Below are 19,404 nucleotides of genomic sequence, written 5' to 3' on the forward strand. Positions count from 1 at the left end.
TCAGCAGTCAAATTTGATAAAACTGGAGCAAAACATTTTGTAAATATCCACGACTAAAAGGGTTAAAAAGCTGCTTTCTTTGCCAATTACCCTTCTACACATGCAGGCAAGAACTTTTATGATCGTGCAGATTCATTTGCGGCTCAATCCAGAGTGTGTAAGTATCAGTATTTTGGGATGATCCCACCAAAGTGCTTGTACAAAATGCCATGCTAAGCCAGGTTATGGATACAGTAACCCAAGAAAAACAATACACATTGCTACATTATTTCTATGATACTAAGTAGATTTGTCTGCCGCCACACACGTGAAACATTCATGAACCTTAACTGTGCGCGGCCACCTGTGCAACAACATATTTAACTTACACGTTTCCTTGTTTGGCAAATGAGTGGAGTGCATGGTTGCAGACTAAAGCTGTCCTGTCTTGGTGCCTTATTCCAGATGAACTCTGAAACAGGGCACCTGATCTCATGTCAGTTAAAACCAATTATGTCTGGAGAAGCATCCCCACACACACACACACACACACACACACACACACACACACACACACACACACACACACACAAGCTGTTACTAATAATAATGAGGTCTTTCAGCTTTGTTTTGTGACCTGTGACCTTATAACAGCCTTCAGTCACCATGGTGACAGGTTGAGGAGTGGAAGTCCTATTTCCCTCAACTTTTTAACCTCCATAAACTGTGTCTGCTGCAGCCCATTCCTCGACGTGTCTTGTGTGCATGTGTGTGTTATTTACCTGACAACACCGCCAGGCCTACCCAGTGTGAATGCTTTCAAACACTCCCATGGCAACCAAACCCAACCTAACCCCTACAGGTGCCCAGGTATGTGTGAGTATAACGCTGTCTCCACAACAGAGACAGGACAAACACACACAAACACACATTTTTTTTGTGTGTTCGTGCTGTCTATTTTCATCTCTGGGTCCCTTGACCGGTTGGATCAATCAACCATGACTATGTCCATGCTAGCTCATCTGGTCTGCTGAACCATGTCTACTCTCCGTCTTTTGCTATAGTCCTGTAGCATACTTATGTGGAAGACCATATTAAGGAGTTTACAGTTTTACAGTTCTGCTCAAGTTGATGTGAAAACTATGGTGAATATTTCTGCTATAATTTCAGAAATGTGCTAAACTATGGTGGATTTTTCCTCTTTAGCTAGAGAATGAGCATGTATTATGAAGAGGTCACGGGGGGAGAAATGCAAAAGAACTGAGAGAACAAAAGTGCGAACAAAAAAAACAAACTCCGCATTTCAATAGCTTGGCTGGAGAAAGCATTAAAAATTATTTTATTGACACAAAAAAATACTATTAGAATTAGGTATGTGGAAAAAAAAGAGAAATTTGAGGAGGGGGAGTCAATTGAACACCTTTGAACACTAAAGCTATATTTTGGGTATTAATGAATATTTGTTCTTTAGGTAGATGTTTGTATGCTAATAAGCAAGCACCCAGAAGCTTTAAAGATTTGCAGTAGAGTGCTTCCGTATATCCGGATCTCAAAAGATAGCCAGGGTAGCCATTTATATTTGTTGTGTGTTCATGTCTTAAATCATCCTGATTATTAAGTATGAAGTACTGGTTAAGACAAACAGATTGATTTTCTGAGATCCCAACGAGTAAAGAAAAAGTAAAGAAGTCAAATTCAAGGAAGACACAAAAAGGGTACTGCTATTCCTTTTAAGACTCCTAGAGGAAGTAGTTGCTCTATAGGTCTCTTTGTATCAATGCGGTAATAGCAGTAGGTGTTCTGTGATGGTAGGCAACCCTATTTGCCCCTCCTCTGTCTCAGCATGACCTCTGGTGACCTATGAACCATACTGACCTCCCACATAAAGACGAAGGCCTGGGCAAGACCGAGGGAAAGCTTTTAGGAGGTGACAGCACTCAGGGAGAAGAGTGGGACTGATTTAGTGACCAGAACACATGACAGACAAACAGTTATGGGTTTATGCATGCATGCATGCAGACAGGCAAGAAAAATGCATTGGTATATAAACTGTTGTGCAGATGCACTAAAAAAGGAGCTGAATTTGATTATTCCTAATAATCCAGAAACAGTAACTGAAATGATCTTTTTCCTTCTACCTTCTCTTTTCAAGTCACCCCTTCACCTCAATCTTCTCTGCACTCCTGACCTGAAATTGAACTCTGTTGAGTGCTGGAGGTCAAACAAGACACAACAGTCCCAGTGACCAACATTCACCTTCCATAATTCAGCAAAGCCTTTTCAGCCAAAGCTAGCGAATCCCATATGGCTCAAAACCTCCCCACCTCCATTCATACGGGCCATAATTACTGAGTCTAGCCAATCTAACAGGAAGCCATACGTTATATGAATCATCCAGCATCTCTCATCATCTGTTAACATGCTCACACACACACACAGCATTCTCATACATCTGTCCGCAAAGCACTCCCAGCATCAAACCCAAATGTTCACTCTTGAACGTGCACACACACACACAATGCACACACACACAAAACAGCTATCTTTCATCAGTGTTTGTGTATATCTGAGATCTGTATCGGTTCCCCCTGATCTCCAGTCATCACTGCGGCTCCTTAATTACACCCTTCATTAACTCACATCAGCTCTGTGCACGTGTGTAACTTCCTATATGTGTTTGTGTGAGCGTATACGAAAAAGCGAGCGCGACAAAGATCGCTAGTATCCAAGTGTGTGCGAGCGTGCACACGTGAGCGAAACGAGGGAAGCACTGAGGAAAAAATAGAACATGACAAATGGGAGTGGGGATCGAAGCTCCAAACCAATTTCTAAAACTGCCTTTTTCTCAACCAATGTTCCTTTTAAACCCTTGGGGGATGGAGACCACTGCTACAGTCTGCTTCTCACTTTCTATTTGCGCGTAAGAGTGAGTTAAGCACAAGAGAGAGGGGAAAAACTCCTGTCTGGCTGGTTTAGGCAACTGATGAGTAGCCCTGCCAAGAGGAAACGGCACCTTTTTGTCACCATCTCACTCTCTTTCCTCCTTTCTTCTCCTCTATTCCTCTCATCACCAGAATTGACAGCAAGGGGGGGGGGGGGGGGGGGGGGGGGAGAGAGAAGAGACAGAAATGGGTGAGAAGAGAGAGGGGGCGGCAGCAACGTACAGCATAGACTTAAAATCTGCCAAAAACAAGGAAAAAGGTGGTAGGAAAGACTTAAAGGCAAGGAGAGAATAGGAGACACCTGGTTCTCGTCAGTGAACCCTCCACCCAGCCACACATACACACACTCTTTGAGGTTTGTTAGGATTTATCCTGCTTACATTTCTCTTCTGCTATGCATCATTTCACGTCCACACCCGGCACCTCAACAAACTGCCATACACTCTCCACCGCACTCTCACTTTTCCACCTCGCTCTCCTCTCGCTCTGTAACTCGGCTCATTGTTTTCCCTCCTTGCCCTCCCTTCATCTCTCCACGATGATGGGGCAAAACTGGTCTTCACCCCCTTTTCACTTTCTTCCCTCTTTCCTGCTCTGTTCTTTCTGGGGAGGCAGACAGGCCACATTCCACAGGGAGGCCCAGGCGCCCTTTTCTGACACGTCTCAGCATTACACCCCTCCCTCATCCCTCTATTTCTTCTTTCCAGCCCACAAATGCCCCCCCACCCCCCCTTCTCCGTCCCACTGCTGCCTCTTCACCCGTCCTTTTACCTTCATTCCTGCTGACTGGTAGTCCCATCTTCCAATTTCTCTTCTCTGTTTATCCCTCATCATTTACTTTCCTATCTTTCTGATTTTCTCTACCTATGACAGACAAAAATAAAAAATAAAAAAATTAGACTCCAAAGACAGAGGCCAGTTTAGAGGTTGGATGGCTGGAGATGGCTGTGATTTCTCTCAGGTTCCCAAGAGGCCCAAGGAAAAGATGGCTTTGTGTTCTGACAACACTGAGCTGTCAGGATCCCAGTATGTCAGTGTGTATATCTTTTCTGCTCCAGTGCGCATTGGCAACGCTGGTCTACACTATAGCTTCAGGTGAGAGACTCAAGCGTGGAGATAAAAGGAGGAAAGGGAGCAGGAGGTATGTCCATGAGATTTAGGTAGCGTCTTGAGTTAAAAAAAATGTGTATGTATATATATATATATATATATATATATATATACATACATACACATATACATATATTTACAATCAAGTCTGAATATGAAAGGATGAAAATCAAAAGACCAGTACAGATAAAAAGTTAGAAATCTTAAATTGAAATCTAAAGCTAAGACATTTTCCTTCTAGTTTTTAAAGACTGACTATGAAATAAATAAATCTAATAAAACTTAGTAAAGTCGTATGAAAATGTCTTAAAATAAGTATAATGTTCTCTTTTAACCTCCTAAGACCCGAACTCTTCCACAGCATGCATTTTTAATTTCTCTTTGATATTTGGGCATATTGGGGGCCGATGAATGTAAAAACAAAGAATTAGCAGATTTTTTTTTTTTACCTTATTTTTGTTTTTAAGAAAAATAAGAGCCACATATGAGGATATTCATTTAAAATTTTGATAGAACAGTAGCAGTATAATGTCCTCGTGAGTGGATATCAGGCCCATGTAGAGCAAAATTGAGTATTTTGGTCTAAATACCCCAAAATGTGATGTCCACATATGTAGACGGCAGGTCCTAGGAGGTTAAATAACAAAATTCACTCTCAAAAAAAGTTAGGATACAACAACAAAAATAACATCTTAACTCCTGCTGCATTTAAACTACATATAGTATATTTTAATATTTTCTAAGATCTTTCATTTAAACATGGATAAAATATTAATAATAACAAAGTTTAAAAAATAAAACAGATGAAAGATAAAAGATAAACTTAAAAAACTCAGCTCCTATCAAAGAAATAAACAGTCCAAGGTGCTTTAATCTTATCCAGGGAGTGAGGCAACGAGAGCTGAGAGTTTGGGAGGTGTGTGACGGGAAACAAAGGCTTGTGATATTTCGAAGGGCTGAAGGTGGCACGCAAGCTTGTAAATGTACGCGTGAATCTTAAGTCAGTGAAAAGACACGGTACAGGTGATTCTAATAGCATTTTAAGCAGACACATGTTTAAGAGTCCTCAACATAATCAACATAATCGCATGTATGCAAAAACTACGTGTCACAATCCAAAATGCATTGCTGTGAAGCACCCATAAATCAAGTAAAAAAGAACACAATGGTTCCAGACAAAAAAAAAAAAAAAACATGTACAGCACAGGAAGACCACACCTTTAACTCTTAACAAGTCAACTTCGCGAGAATCGAGTTAAACTAAAAAAAAAAAGCTGTTCATAAAGAACTACCACAATGCAAATTTACAGTCACATATGTGGATGTAACATTTTTGTGAGGTGAGCGTTGGGATCTGGAGGAAAGGTTGTGCTTGTCTTTCATGGTCCATAGTGGCTGGGGTGGGGGGTGGGGGGTTAGTACAGCAAAAGAGAGGAAGAGAAAAAGATGGAAAGAGAGAGGGAGCTATGTTTGTGGTTGGTAACCCGCTCGAGAGAGGAAATACCAGGGTTCACGCACACATACACACACCTATATACACACACACAGGTGCAAAAACATAGAGAGCATAGACACGTCCGAGAGAATAAAGACCTGCTTTGTATGAGCTACAGGTTTGGTGTTTAAATGTGTGCATTTGTGCGTGGCAGTGTGTGTCTGTGTGTGTGTGTGTGTGTGTCCTCGGCTGAAGGTTGCTGAGGAAGCAGGGTGAGGATGCAGTCATGGGAAGGAGGAGGGAGGGCAGGACAGGAGTGAAGGGCTTCGAGTGTTCTTCATTCACCTAAGGCTCCATCATTATAATTAGGGGGGAATAATTTTAGCAGCAGGGAGGAAACCCTGATTTTTTGCCCCCCCTGGGTTTCCTCACTAGAAAGAACCCAGAAACCCACACTGACCCTCTGTGACGGGCAAACATACAAAACATGCATAAAAAAATAAACAGGAGGACAAAAATGTGTTCTATCTATTAATCTATTCAATAAAGAAAACACCTCAACATTTACTGAAAAACGTGAATCACTAAGTTTCCACCATTAGATCATTAGACGACAGCATGGCGGACATTTTTGTGTATTTACGGACAAATGACTAGTGTAGAGACCTTTATATGAAAAAAAAGTTGTGAAATTCTGTGTGTGTGTGTGTGTGTTTGTAAGTTTGTAGTACGTGTAAAGGTCCAGGGTCCTTCAGACAGTAATCAGTAGAGAGTTATGTGGATTCTGAGGGGAATGAGAAATAAAATTTTCATCCAAGAAGTTCCGGGAAAAGTTTGGAAATTCCATTTGACGCAGTGGCCAGTGTGTGTGTGTGTGTGTGTGTGTGTCTGTGTGAGAGAGAGAGAGCGAGAAAGACAGAAGAAGAATAGCATAACTCCAGACGTTATGGACACACATCCGAGTGCTATATGGAGTGTGTCATAAAAATAAGAATCTGAAATGTACACACACACAGAGCTTACCTACAATAGCTCATTCTTCCCTGTTTTCTTCTTCAGGATTGTGAGGACTGTGTAAATATCCATCACTGGGAATCTCACGAGTAGGAATTAATGCGGGGAACTGTGTCCCAGTGGAATTATTTGGCACATTACGAAGAGTGGCTAATTAAAGCAACGACCAGCCAACCTGTCAGAGCTTTTCACTGTTCGCACACACAAAGCTAACTATTACTGTGTGGCCACTCGAGTGCTGTCACATCTGTACGTTATGCAATGACCTCACGTGTACATGCTGCTCCATACGGTGTGCCATATATACAATCACGAGTTGCACAAGGGTTGCAAAACAAGTCTCATGAGTACATATAGACAGGTGGAAACACAGTGCAAAAAGCATGCATTACACCCATAGGGAGACCCCACAAAGGCCTAAAAACAGCATGCGCACACATATATGCAACACTAAAGCACACACCTGTTGCTGTTGCAGGTGGAGTAAGTCAACTGGGCTGATCTCTCCATTGGTGTCTCCGTTGGACCCACCCTCTCTACCGCCCCCTCCATCCGACTGGCTACTGAGGCTGCTGACTCCGTTCTGGTTGGACGGCGTCGTACGAATGGTCTCAGAGGCTGATTCCACCATCATCACTGGCACCTGAGGACAGAAGGGCGTGTCACAGGTTGAGCAAAACTGACCTGGGCAGTTTCAGCACTTATCTGATAGAACGGATCAAGTTGGGAAACTAAAGTTAAGCTGAAGGAGAGAGAGAGAACAGTGTGCGTATACGTGCATATACACTTTCCTTTCTAAAAAGGGCTCGCGGTCATGCACAAACCTGCCCAAGAGGCCACAAAGCAACACCTAAAGCAGACACTTTTTTTTGTGTGTCTCCATGTAAATGTGTGTGTCTCTGAGCATACACAATGGATTAGGATCACATGTGCAGCAAATCTAAACTGACAAGTCTGTTAATACTCTGCTATATAGTTAAATAACACACACATTTCTCCAATAATCAGAGGTGGCATGTGTGCGCTGTGTGTGAGACATGAGCTGGTTGCTCTTTGAGAAAGATCTGTTTGATGCACCTTCAGAGGGCCTCTCTAATTAGAGCGTGTTCCTTCCACAAAACCCGACAAAACGAGCCGTTCCTGGATGTGTTGTTGTTTTTGAGAAACAACGCCTCGCAAACACACAGGCGCATTTGCCATCGTTAGGAGCTCGAGCGTGGGAGAGAGGAGACACAGAGACACACACTCTGCGTGCGCCGAACACACACAAGCTCAGCTAATACAAAACAAAACAAACCTTCACACAAGCACGCAGGCTGTGAACTCCTAATGACAAGCTCAATCTCGTCTTTCTGCCTCATCCAGTTTTAGAAATTAACACACACAGACACACACAAACATGCAAGTGCACACTTTAAAAGGGGAAAGTTCTCTTTGCTTTTACTTCAGCATTCCGGAGTGGGTACACAAAACGCCATCGAGGCATTCTACCTGCCGTCTGCGTCTGTGTGCGCGCGCGCGTGTAACGCATGTGTGTGTTGTTTCAGAGGCGTACAACCCATGCCTTCTGGGGAAACAATAAAAGCTATTTCATGGGAGAATCTAACTTTTCTTTTCCTCTGAGGCAAGAGTAGGTGAACATGAGTGTGTGTGTGCATATTTTTTTTCTCTCTGACAGCAGGTGAGGGTGAGAAATCGCTGGTGGCTTTGTTAATGGAATGCTGCCAAATGTTTGCTGGGGGACAGGGACCTTAGCATGTTTGTGTGTATGTAGGGGGAGGTTACAAGTGTGTGCAGGTGGATGGGCTTGTTAAATGGTCAGTTCTCTCAAATCATACCCCCCCCCTCCAAAAAAAAAAAAAAAAGAAAACAGGTTTTCTCATTGATGAGGTCTCCAGCCCTGCTGATAGTCTGGTTCCACTTTTAAAGGTTTTGCAAAACCCAGATATAAATGTTCCGCTCTTTTGTGTCAGTTCCACTCTATATCACTATTTTTTCTGGGGATAGAATCAAAAGTATTGGAGGCAAGCGTCTCAAGGCCTTAGAACATGGAAATAAATCCATGCAAGCTATCAGTGCCACTTAAGTGCACCGGGCGAACGTGGATCATCGAGGAATTCTATGAGAAGGATTCAGAATGTCTTCGTTTATATGAAAACCTCTCTCTCCGGTTTCAGTCCCAGACGAGCTACTGTTTGGCCACTGTGGCGAGACCATTTTTTGCCATACGGATTATTATTTTTTAAAATATTGCGAGCTAAACCTTTAAAAGTACAAGGTGCTTACTGACATATTTCACCAGTTCGAGACTCTTCCCTAACAAGCAGCGCCATTCGAGAGCCACAAATCACACTGCAGTATTTTTCCTCCCCATTAACTCTCCCCTGTCTCCCTCCTGGCACCCATCCGCCTGTGAAGTTAAGAGTGAGAAGTAGAGCGTTATTGTGACATTTAAAGCTAGTCACTTAATCTCCAACCTCACTCCTCTCCTCAGTGCGCTCTCTCGCTCTCTTTTTCATTGTCCCACCCCCACCCCAACCCCTCATCTCCTCCCGCCTTCATCCAGACCCCTGCTAGGTCAAACTACTCCCTGAGGTAATATTATGAAGCAAGGCATAGTGCTGAGTGATCAACAGATCTCGCCGCACAGTCCACTGACTTTGCACTGCGGTAGAAAACTCCTCACATCATCACACATTTCACTAAGCATGAATCACCGGCCTGCTATCTATCCCACACTATATTGTGCCATGCCGTAATGTACTGTAGACCCATCTGCTTTTTACTCTTTCTCATTGACCTTATTAGCAATGAGGGGAAGAGAGATAAAGACAGACAGAGAGATGGAGCTTGCAGGTGGACAAGGACCTAATGGGAAAGTGGGAAGTGTTTAAAGCTGCAAGCACATGCCTTGTCTTTTATACACACACACACACACACACACACAGGCCAGTGTGGTGGTATGCCCATCTAAAGGGTGTGTACTCTGTCATATCCTGTAATGGGTGTATATAAGTTGGTGTAATGGAGGTCGGGAAAAAGGCAGGGGCATAAATCTACCCTGAAGTCTTTGATTAGGGTTATGATACACACACACAGACACACACGATTTTTACATTTAAGTGTTTCTGGCAGCGAAGAGGAGCTGCCCGTGCAAAGGCCTGCCTCAGCCCGCTACCCCGCTCTCAATCTGCGCCTTTCTTGCTCTCTCAATCTCGCTACATGCTCAGACCCTCTCTTGCTGAACCCCTGACCTGAGAGTGTGTGGGGAGAGACATTCCCACTACCCCGAGGGGACTGAGCAAGGGAGGGCGGAGTGCAGATCAGAGAGATAAAGAATGTGTTTGGAAGAGAGGGAAATAAAAGGCCTCTTTTGCCTTTTAATTGGGATGGAGAAGAGAAGGAGGGTAATGGGACTCAACATGTTTCTGATGACTCTGGCGTATACGTGAGTGTTTGTGTGTGTTTGTCTAAGAGGCTGACACCTACCTTTGTACAGTAATGGATTAGCTCACTGCGAACGCTTGGTGCATGTGTTTATGTGTGCGTCTGGTGAGATTGATGAGCCGAGAGGCATTGGGACGAGTCTTGTTGCAACACGTACTGTAGCTTGTTCAGATGTTCCCAAAAACACAGCATTAATAATAATGATCAGAACAAAAAACTCTCACTCCGTTTCCTCCCATTGCTCTGGGTGTGTGAAGTTCAAACAAGCCGAGCCAAATGCCCAGTAAGCTGGCTCACCGCGGCTGACTCCCAGGCTTTGTCTGTGGTATTTGCTCTGTCAGATTCCTCCTGGTCACTGCTCATCAGGAACTTTGTAAAGCCGGACCGGTTTCACTTTCTGCGAATGCATGTGTGTTTGTGCGAGACGGGGGAGAGATTTGTGTACGGCGTGCATTTATGTGTGCATCTGTGTTTACAGCAGCTTAGTGAGATAATAAGTCTTTATCATGTTATGCCTCATGTGGGAATATTTCCTGCACTCCCAGAACGCCTGTTCTGTTTCCTCCGCCTTGCATCAGCTCACAGGAACGCTGCTTATTAGGCAAAGAACTGAGGGAATAAGAGTGGGAGGGAGAGTGAGTGGAGGAGGGAGGGAGTAAGGGGGAAAAATGTCTCTACCAGTATCTACACTCCATCATCTATCTACTTTCATCTGACTCTTGAATTATCTCTCCTGCTCTCTTCATGCCGTCTTTCTCCCTCTGGTTATGCCTGGCAACTAGTGGCAGGTTCAACCCTGGAAAACATTAAAGTTTTCACCCTGAAATAGAACCCACATAGGTTATGTCTATGATCTCTGATAGTTCAATCAATATTTGTGAGCAAGTGAGACCGTCTTCTGAAGACAGTATCTGAGGAGCCACAGCTCTAACCTGTTTTGTAATCAGGAATCTCAACTCAGAGTTGACAAAGAGCGGCTCTGTGGATGCACAAAATATCTGGTTAACTGTTACAACTGCGAGGACTTTACTTCATTACAAATGACAGTTTCGGAGGAAGGAAAGGGAATCGCAGTCGTTATTGTCACTCTGTCCAAAGAACGTCCTATTTACTGTCACTGGGGAAAGCTAAAGGATTTGTCTCCTGAAAACATTACAAAGAGCCTAAGCTGCTCTACATTTGCGCTTTGACAAGGACAGGAACACTGTCATGCAAAGACAGATCATGATTTAGTAAACACTTACACGCCCATATTCTCACACTCTCACCCAACAAGCTGTCAGACTCCGGTGCTAAATAAACTGTGACACTATCCCCGAGGGAATCTGATTTAACCCCAAACGCCAGAACAAATCCAACTATCAGATCTGGCCACTTATGTCTTCATGAATCCATTTGTTGGTTAATGAGTGAGAAACACAACCCAAAACACTGAGCAAATTGTACTTATCTGCCACAATGACATACTCTGCTGTTGGGTGTAAAACAATAGAAAGAAATGAAAAGCAATAAGTAGATATATTTGCTTTAATAAATAAAGCAGTGACTATTGGAGGAGTTCTACAACATCTTGCTATCAAAGCACCTAACGCTTTACCTTTTTACACAAGCAAATAACTATTTAACCAATGAGGCTACCGTGTGCGTGTCAGCACATGCTTAGCAGACTTGTTAAGAACAGTCACTCTAAAGTCAGTTAAACTAATTACTGTCAACAGAGCATGCATTGTTGTGAAGCATATTCATAGTGCTAACTATATTTGCCTCATTTCACTGCTTATTAACAAAATGTTACCAGTTCTCTGTCAAGACACCGAATTGCTTTGTTGCATTCAGTTTAATCCAAAAATATTCAATGTTAAAATCTTTTGATCCAGTCTACATAAAGTACAGCGAACACCTAGCCTCTGTGGATGTTTCAGAGATCTTAAGCTGTCTTCTCCTTCTATCCTTGAGAAGAAAGCGAAAGAAGAGAATGAGAGGAAGAGGAATAGGAGGGATATCTGTGTGGCATTTCTGAGCTGACGTGTATTAGTTTCAATAAAAAAAAAAAGAATGAGGTCAAAGGTGAAGTGAGGAAATAACACACTACATTCACACACAGGCACAAAAGAAAAACAAAAAAACGTGTGCGCATAAACCAGACATATACCAGCCAGGTAGACTTCAGCAGAGCGCTAAAGCTAGCAGCTGCTAGCAGCACTGCTCCGGGCTACTTTGGCTGTCAGCCAGCGCTAACAGGTTGGCTAACAGCAAAAGGGCTAATGCTAGATGTCTGCGGCTGCCCTGGCCCTGCTCCAGTGCTAACAGGTGAACTCCATTATCCCAGACAGATAGTCAGTCAGATGTGGGCCAATATCTACTACCGGCTGGCTGGCTGACTGACTGGCTTCAAAGAGCATCATCAACCCAGAAAGAGGAGCTAGCAGCACTGGCCTGTACTCTGACCTCCACTGTGCTGTGCAGCTGGCTAATGAAGAAGCCGGTGCTTTTGTTAGGGAGTGGAGAGAAGAAGAGAGGGGGCTCAGAGTGCAGATGATAAGAAAATCCCTCACTATGAAAACACGAGGAGTTTTTCTATACTTCTGCAGGACTGTCTGCCATATGGTGTTTAGTTTGGGTAAGCATTTAATAGCACTTTTGCATGTGCATGTGTCTCTGCACATGCATGTGCGCCTTTCTGTGTACTGTTGTAGAGTATGTATGCTAACTTGCAGTATGCTTTTTGCCTCTTCTATCTATTGTGCACGTCTATGTTTTCATGCTGTGTGAATTGTGTGTCTTCTTGCCCTCCTGCAGTTCTCAGAAGACAAAGTCCCTGTTTACAGAGCCCATAAAGATTAGCCTCCCTCGGTCAGGTGGGTTCTGGAGCCATAGGTAAACACACAGCACATTCCGCACCGATGAGATCGCTCCGTATGTGTGTATGACCGGGGCAAACATACACTCCTGCCTTCACCTCGACCCTTCTTTTAGAGTGCAGTAAGTGATTTACCAGCTTGGAGACTGCTGTCTGTTCACAATACTGGAAACAAAGATACACACATACATAAATGCACCACACACACAAATATTTGTAGAAAGCATGGGCTTCATGCACACCTCATTTATCTCAGCCTAAGATCACGGGTTGTACATTCCTAAAGAGGTAAAACTTGTGCACGTGCATGTTCATGTGCCCATTTGCCAGTTGAAAATCACCCCGTGATCATGAAGGTACAAAATCCCAGATTTTACCTTCATCTCTTCCCTCTGTCTTGAGAGGTAATGGAGGCTGAGGGTCAGGCTAATACGGTTCACACAAATATTACTCAGATTGTACTTAACATGGTGGAACAGAGGTGAAGAGGGCGGTGGAGGAATGCAGGGCAAGGAAAGGAGCTTTTTTGAAAAAGGCGATGTGCCTTTATTTGGATCTGAAACCAGCTAGTGCGCCGCGGAGCAATTAGCAGCTCTGTCCTACGAGAGCTCTTTATTAGAATGACCTTCACTGTGAAGGGGGAGGGAGGGGTGAGGGGTGCAGAGAGGGACAAAGAAAGAGAGAGGCAGAGAAATTTTTTTGAGGAATACGAATGAAGGGTGTCAGCTGGGACACAGTCACATGACATGAAGGTGAAACAGATGAGTAAACTGAGACGTAAGTATGTTGAGATTTACATATTTGGGCCACAGAAGTGACACGCAAACAATATGCGATGTGGTCAGTGTGACCTAATATGCAACCCTTAATGTCAGAATTCAAATGCACACATTCTAACACAATTTCAGTCTTCAGTCTTTTCAAATTTGATAAGACAAATATGCCCGTACATTCGTGTGCATGTGTGTGTGTAAAAAGTGGAATTTCATTTGCTTAATATGTAGAAAAACCTGACACCGATATCCTCCACTTTCACTGAATAAATTACCAAGTACCTAATTTCAATCAAATGGGACGTTTTATGTTTTATGGCGTGAAAAGGCAAAATTGTGGAGGAAACAGAAAGAGGAAGCGTGACGCGTACGTGTGTCGTAGTAGCCTTTAGGTGAGGCGAAATTTCATTTACGATCAAAAATTTGCATTGAAAGGAAGATAAAGTGAAAAGATTTAATATTAGCGTAAAATGGGGGAAGAGCAACCTACAATAATAAAGGGTTATGATGGATTATTCGAAGAAAAAAAAAGAGTGGTGTATAAAATATAAATAAATAAATAAATATCAAAGTGGACATGATATAATTTTGTACATCGGCTTTCAAGTCGGGCACTTTGCATTTCCTAGTTAATTAATAGATTGGATCGGAACGAGTTTAATCAAATATAATTGAATAAGTCCACAGTAAAAACAGGCCAGACTTTAAAGGAGACATGCAGAGAAAATGATAGCATGTCCAGTTTTCAAATTAATTGGATTTTAGTACTTTTGAACTTGGTCCAAGCTGCTACAGACTAAATTAACTCACATTCTATCCAAAAGTGCTAAAACAAGATGATATCCCTGAGCATTCAGAGCACTCACACAACTTCTTGTGCCCCCCCTTTTTAGAAAATAAAAATAAAAACCAACAGTGCTGCAAACCAATGAAAGTCTGTAATGTATTGCATGTTATTGTTAGTTTTTCTGTTCTTCTTGCTCTTTTCTCCTCACTTTTGTCTTACAGGCCACAACTAAAATATTAATCATTTCTCAGGCAGTTCTCATTGTATTAAAAAATGTCTCCTTTATAATTTATCAGAGAAAGAAAAATCTTTGTTATAGTGACAAGCATGCTAATTAATAGAAGTAGAAGGAACACTGAGAGAAGTAATACTAATTTGGTACATGCTAATATTAATAGAATAATTTATGGCACAGTATAAATAAATTAATAGAGTAATTCGTTTGAAAAGGGGATGCCTTCAATTCAATTTAGGAGAAAAGAGTAAAAAAAAGAAGTCTGCCTCTTGGACAAGGACATTAATAGCTATGCTCTATCACCAGAACAGAAAAAGAAGAGACAAAACTAAACACGCACAGTTCACTTTTAAAACGCATCAATATTTCAGTCAGCTGATGAAAATTGGATGAGCAACACTTGTATTTGCTGCCTTGTTATTTTCATTTGCTGTTTAAGGACTTTTGGAGTTGTGCAGAATCTGCAAAAGGCATCTACATGCATTTAATTGCCCCCACCCCCATTTTTTTTCTTTAAATGAACTCTTCTCATTGGCTTTATGTAAACTAACAGCTGTGTGCCAGGCAGTGGGCAAGAGACTCAGGGAAATAGAGGGAGTAACAAAGACTGAGAGTGAGTGAAGTGGACTGGGTCATTACCATCCTTATTACTCCTCATTAAAATACACCCATCACAAAGACATTCTTCTGAGTGTGTGTGTGTGTTGCGCGTGCGGGCCTACGTGTGCGCCCGCACGCCGCCGTGACCGAGCATACACGCGTGCACGCTCGTTTCTGGCGCTCCTGATGTGCACGTGTGCGTTCGTATGCAAAAGTGACAAAAAAAGAACAATATAATTGGAGAAATGTACGCAGTAATAATAGGTATTCACAAAATGATAATTCATATTAAACAGGGTGCACAAAGTCAGCCTCATTTGCATGTTTTAGATTATATGCATTTCAAAAGTAATTTCCGCAGGGCATATGAATGACATTAATTCCCGGGCGGGTTCTGCTATAGACCTCAAACTATCAAACACTCAAACATTTAACAGATGAAAAAAAAGAGGGAGCTAGTGCCTTGGCAGGGGAGATTTCAAGGTTAAAGTGTTTGAATGTGAATTTTTAAACTTCTGTCTTGGTTTGTTTAAAGTTGCTCTAAAGCTAGACTAAGAATTCCATTAATTTGGAGACTTTGGGGTTTTTTTGTTACTCAGCTGTATGCGCGCATAAGTGTGTGCTGGGTGCGTGGGTATGTGTGTGTTTCCTGTAACAACCCGAGAAAGACACCTTCCCTCCTAATCCACCACCATTTCCTCAGCAATAAGCCAGAATTGGTCTGACTCACTTTGTGAGTCATGTGCTTTTTTTCACTCCAGAGGCAGAGTAGCACGATCCAACAGAGAGAAAGAAAGTCAGAGCTGCGATAGCCCACATTAACTGACCCCGACCGATGAGGGAGGGGGGGGGGGTGATGAAATGGATGAGAAGAAGGATGTGGCAAGGGAGGGGATAGGGACAATGGGAAGAGCAGGGAGCAGGACAGGGAGACAGAGGGTTCCCTCTCCTCATCTGCTCATGCCGAGAGGAAGACCTCGGGGCAGGAAACAGGCTGGATGAATGTGTGATTCCAGTGGAAAACTCTGGATGCCACGGACAGCATTCTTCTCTTATTAGGGAATCTGGTCTGCAGCCACATTATAGCGCTTGTCTCATTACTGCCTATGAGCATTTCTATCAGACACTCACTGGGCGCGCACACACAGAAACACACACCATCAAGATGTTCCCCACCTGTTATTCTCACAATGTCTTGGCGAACACACAAAGTCATAGCTCGGGAAGAGGGGAAAAGAGTAAAAGGAAGAAAAAAAACAAAAGCGTGTAGGAAAAAAAAAAAAAGCTAAAGGGCTCAGCATGTCTGTGTCTTGTTTGTGGTTTGTCTTCATCTGTAAACAGAGCTGCTGCTGTGAGTATGTTAGCATGTCATTATCTCATTAAGAATTGAGGGCTTCTGTGCGAAGGATTCTACTGTTTTGTTTGTGAGCGTTCAGCGACTGATGTTGTACAAACACAACAACCGCAAAACACACATATCCTACAGTGCAGACACACGGGGACGGTGGCAAAGACTCGCATATAAAAACACACGTAAACACGGCTCCCGTCAATGTGTCTCAATCTGGAAATGTGCAGATCTTAAAGAAATAAAAAAGAGGAGCCAATTTGCGGTGCACTATGACTAGAAAGACTTCATAGAGTAAAGAGGAGGGGGTACATCTAGGGTCAATAAAAGTGGGTTAATTGGGGCCTGGGAAACATGTTTGTTTTTTTTCACTTGTTCTCCCCCCCTCTTTCTTTCTTTTCCCTCCAGCCAGTCACGGCAGATCTGTTAATCTGAGAAGGACGAGTGGAGAAAGCAAAGAGGATTACATTCAATAAGACATTAAATGTTGCTCACACATGCACGTATGCGGACCGATTTAACATGCCATAAGGCAGCCGTAGGGTGTATGTATTGACCAAGATCTGTTTGTCTTAATCGATGACCAACGGGATGCAGGGCTCTCTGCTGGTCCACTCTGCTTCATCAATACTCCGCTGCTCAGTCTATTCAGCAGCAAAGAGCTTTCCTACGGCTGCAGTTCAACACAGGATCAATGTTATGAGCAATGCAGACAAACTGCTGCTAAACAGATCGGCCCCTGCCTCGAAAGGCCCGCCACAGGACCAGCTCCCCCTATGCTCAGATCGTTCCACTAATGGAGCTCTCCGCCGGGGCCCCCAAGGGCCCCTAACCACTAAACAGGCCCCCAGGGATTCATCCCCCCTTCTCTCCCTCCTGTCATCTCCAAATCCCTCAATCATTTCTCCATCCGCATGGTTGTATTGACCTACACCTCTTTAATCAGGACCGCTTACTTGTCCTTCTGCGAAACTGTGTGTTCGCACTCAAATGTGGAGTCTATGTATTTCAACTGCTGAGAGGAAAAGTCAAGCATGACTGTTTCAGGAAGTGAAAAAGAAGGGGGAGGGAAAAATCCCTCTCTCTCTCACTCTCCCCCTTGAATGTTTCTGGGATCCCTCGCTACATGACTCCCGACTAGTCATTCTCCTGCATTTGTCTTCTGTAATAACACTGAAAATAGCAAGAGATGAAAAAAAGAGCAATGGAAAGAACCTGTATATTTGTCATTTCCGATTGTTTACCTTTTTCACGGCAAATTGACTTTTACATCTCCTGTTACTGGAAGCTCTCTGGGCTCGACTGCCAGGGCTGTCTGGCTCTGGCCTCGGCTGCCAAGCCCGTCTCTGGGCTTTATGACCTGGCTCTAGGGAGGACTTTTAAGGCTTTCAACTCACAAGTCATTCCAGTGATACAATACTGCTTTTGTCCTGACCACCTTTGTTGTTTTCTTTCTGTCTCTGCTGCCTCTCACTCTCTCTTTGGCTCCTTCACTTTTCATCTCTCATTCCCAAATCCTTTTTGTTTTTTCACCCGAGTGTTAGTCACAAAGGCTGGGGCCTGTATCTTGCCCGTTCCTGTTTGTTTGCAGAAAAAGGTGGACTTGTTGCATCATGACTGGTTGACTATCAAACAGAAAGGATGTGCTTTAGAAAACACACATTAAAGCCCTCCAGCTGACTTTTAAGGCTTGCTGTGGGGTGAGCCTGGTCGAAGCAGCTAGAGTTTCCCTGTGGTGGCTAGGCGGTGCGCTGTGGTTCAGATCTTCCTGGATTCTGGTAGGACTGAGGTTTGCCTGCAGGGACCTCCAAGTGAGCCAGGCAGCAGGCCTGAGCTAAACTGAGGCCAGAGCCAGGAATAGTCCTGAGAGCAGAGGACATGGCTAATGGTGTGTTTGTAAGGGCAAACCCAAACAAACAACCTGCAGTTTGAATTGAAGGACCGAGCAGGGCTCAGGCCAGATGCTGCGGAATAGGAGAAACACACACAAACAGATGCAAACGCACACAGAGGCGATGGCTGAAATAGACATGCGGCAAAAGAAGTGCACCATGTGCTTCCAGGCTGAAGTCATGGCATTAGCCTCGGCACTGCGCGCACACACACACACATACAGACCTCTGTGTGTGTTTTGTGTGTTACTCATGCAAACTGAGGTCCTACAATTTCTTTCCATATTCACACTAATGAGAGAAAGTGGCCAGAAGATCTCCTCTGTAATTACTCCCCAAGGAGCAAGGATTCAGCAATGACCATAGCGCATCAACAAATGCACACTCATGCACTCACACACACACACATCATCCAAATATACAGCATGCTGAAACATCTGAAACAGCATGTGGCTGGCATTTAAATATGTTCACCTGTTGGGTACAGGAGCATTTGTGAGACTGAGCGGGACAGAAACACCAGTAATACCATCGTATCATTAACGAAGGACATCTGCTAATTAGAACGCCGCCGAACAGGTAATTGTGTGTGAGGCTGCGTATGTGCATGTGTGCACACCGTAAAGGGCATTTTGTAAACAAACGTTAACACCATTCACCTCGCAATTAGACCCTTATCACCGTCGCCTACGCAGAGTAGTTGAACTCGGTCCAATCTGTCGTGATGGCAAATCTGCATGGAGCCATAAAAAGGGTAGTCCTGCAGGAGATGAGGCTGCGTGCTGGAGCACGTGCTTATGCCAGGGAGAGAGAGGAGCAGAAGATGGGCTCTACATGAGGTCGGTTTTTTGATGAAATCATTCTTTTTCGGACTTTTTTGAGCCTTTAATTCAGCAGCTTTGAACAACTTTGATAGTTCAATAGTCAAAACACACTGTTTTACACCATAGTTAAAAACCTGCTCGCGCTCAGACAAAGAAGC

The 19,404-nt window shown here is 43.5% G+C and overlaps 1 protein-coding gene across 4 annotated transcripts in view; it reads right to left on the reverse strand.

Annotated features, from left to right (window-relative positions):
- foxp4 (forkhead box P4) overlaps positions 1–19,404 on the reverse strand; it is a 91,454-nt gene that overhangs the window by 51,319 nt on the left and 20,731 nt on the right. For all 4 annotated transcript variants that reach the window (XM_084928087.1, XM_084928085.1, XM_084928083.1 and 1 more), the window contains exon 2: positions 6,944–7,123. In XM_084928087.1, coding sequence (XP_084784213.1) covers positions 6,944–7,114 — 171 coding nt within the window. In that variant the 5' untranslated portion in view covers positions 7,115–7,123. The remainder of the gene's footprint in view (positions 1–6,943; positions 7,124–19,404) is intronic.

This window comes from Perissodus microlepis, chromosome 5 (genome assembly GCF_051167445.1).
Source record: "Perissodus microlepis isolate ML-2025 ecotype Zambia chromosome 5, ASM5116744v1, whole genome shotgun sequence".
In the NCBI taxonomy this organism is placed as follows: Eukaryota; Metazoa; Chordata; class Actinopteri; order Cichliformes; family Cichlidae; genus Perissodus; species Perissodus microlepis.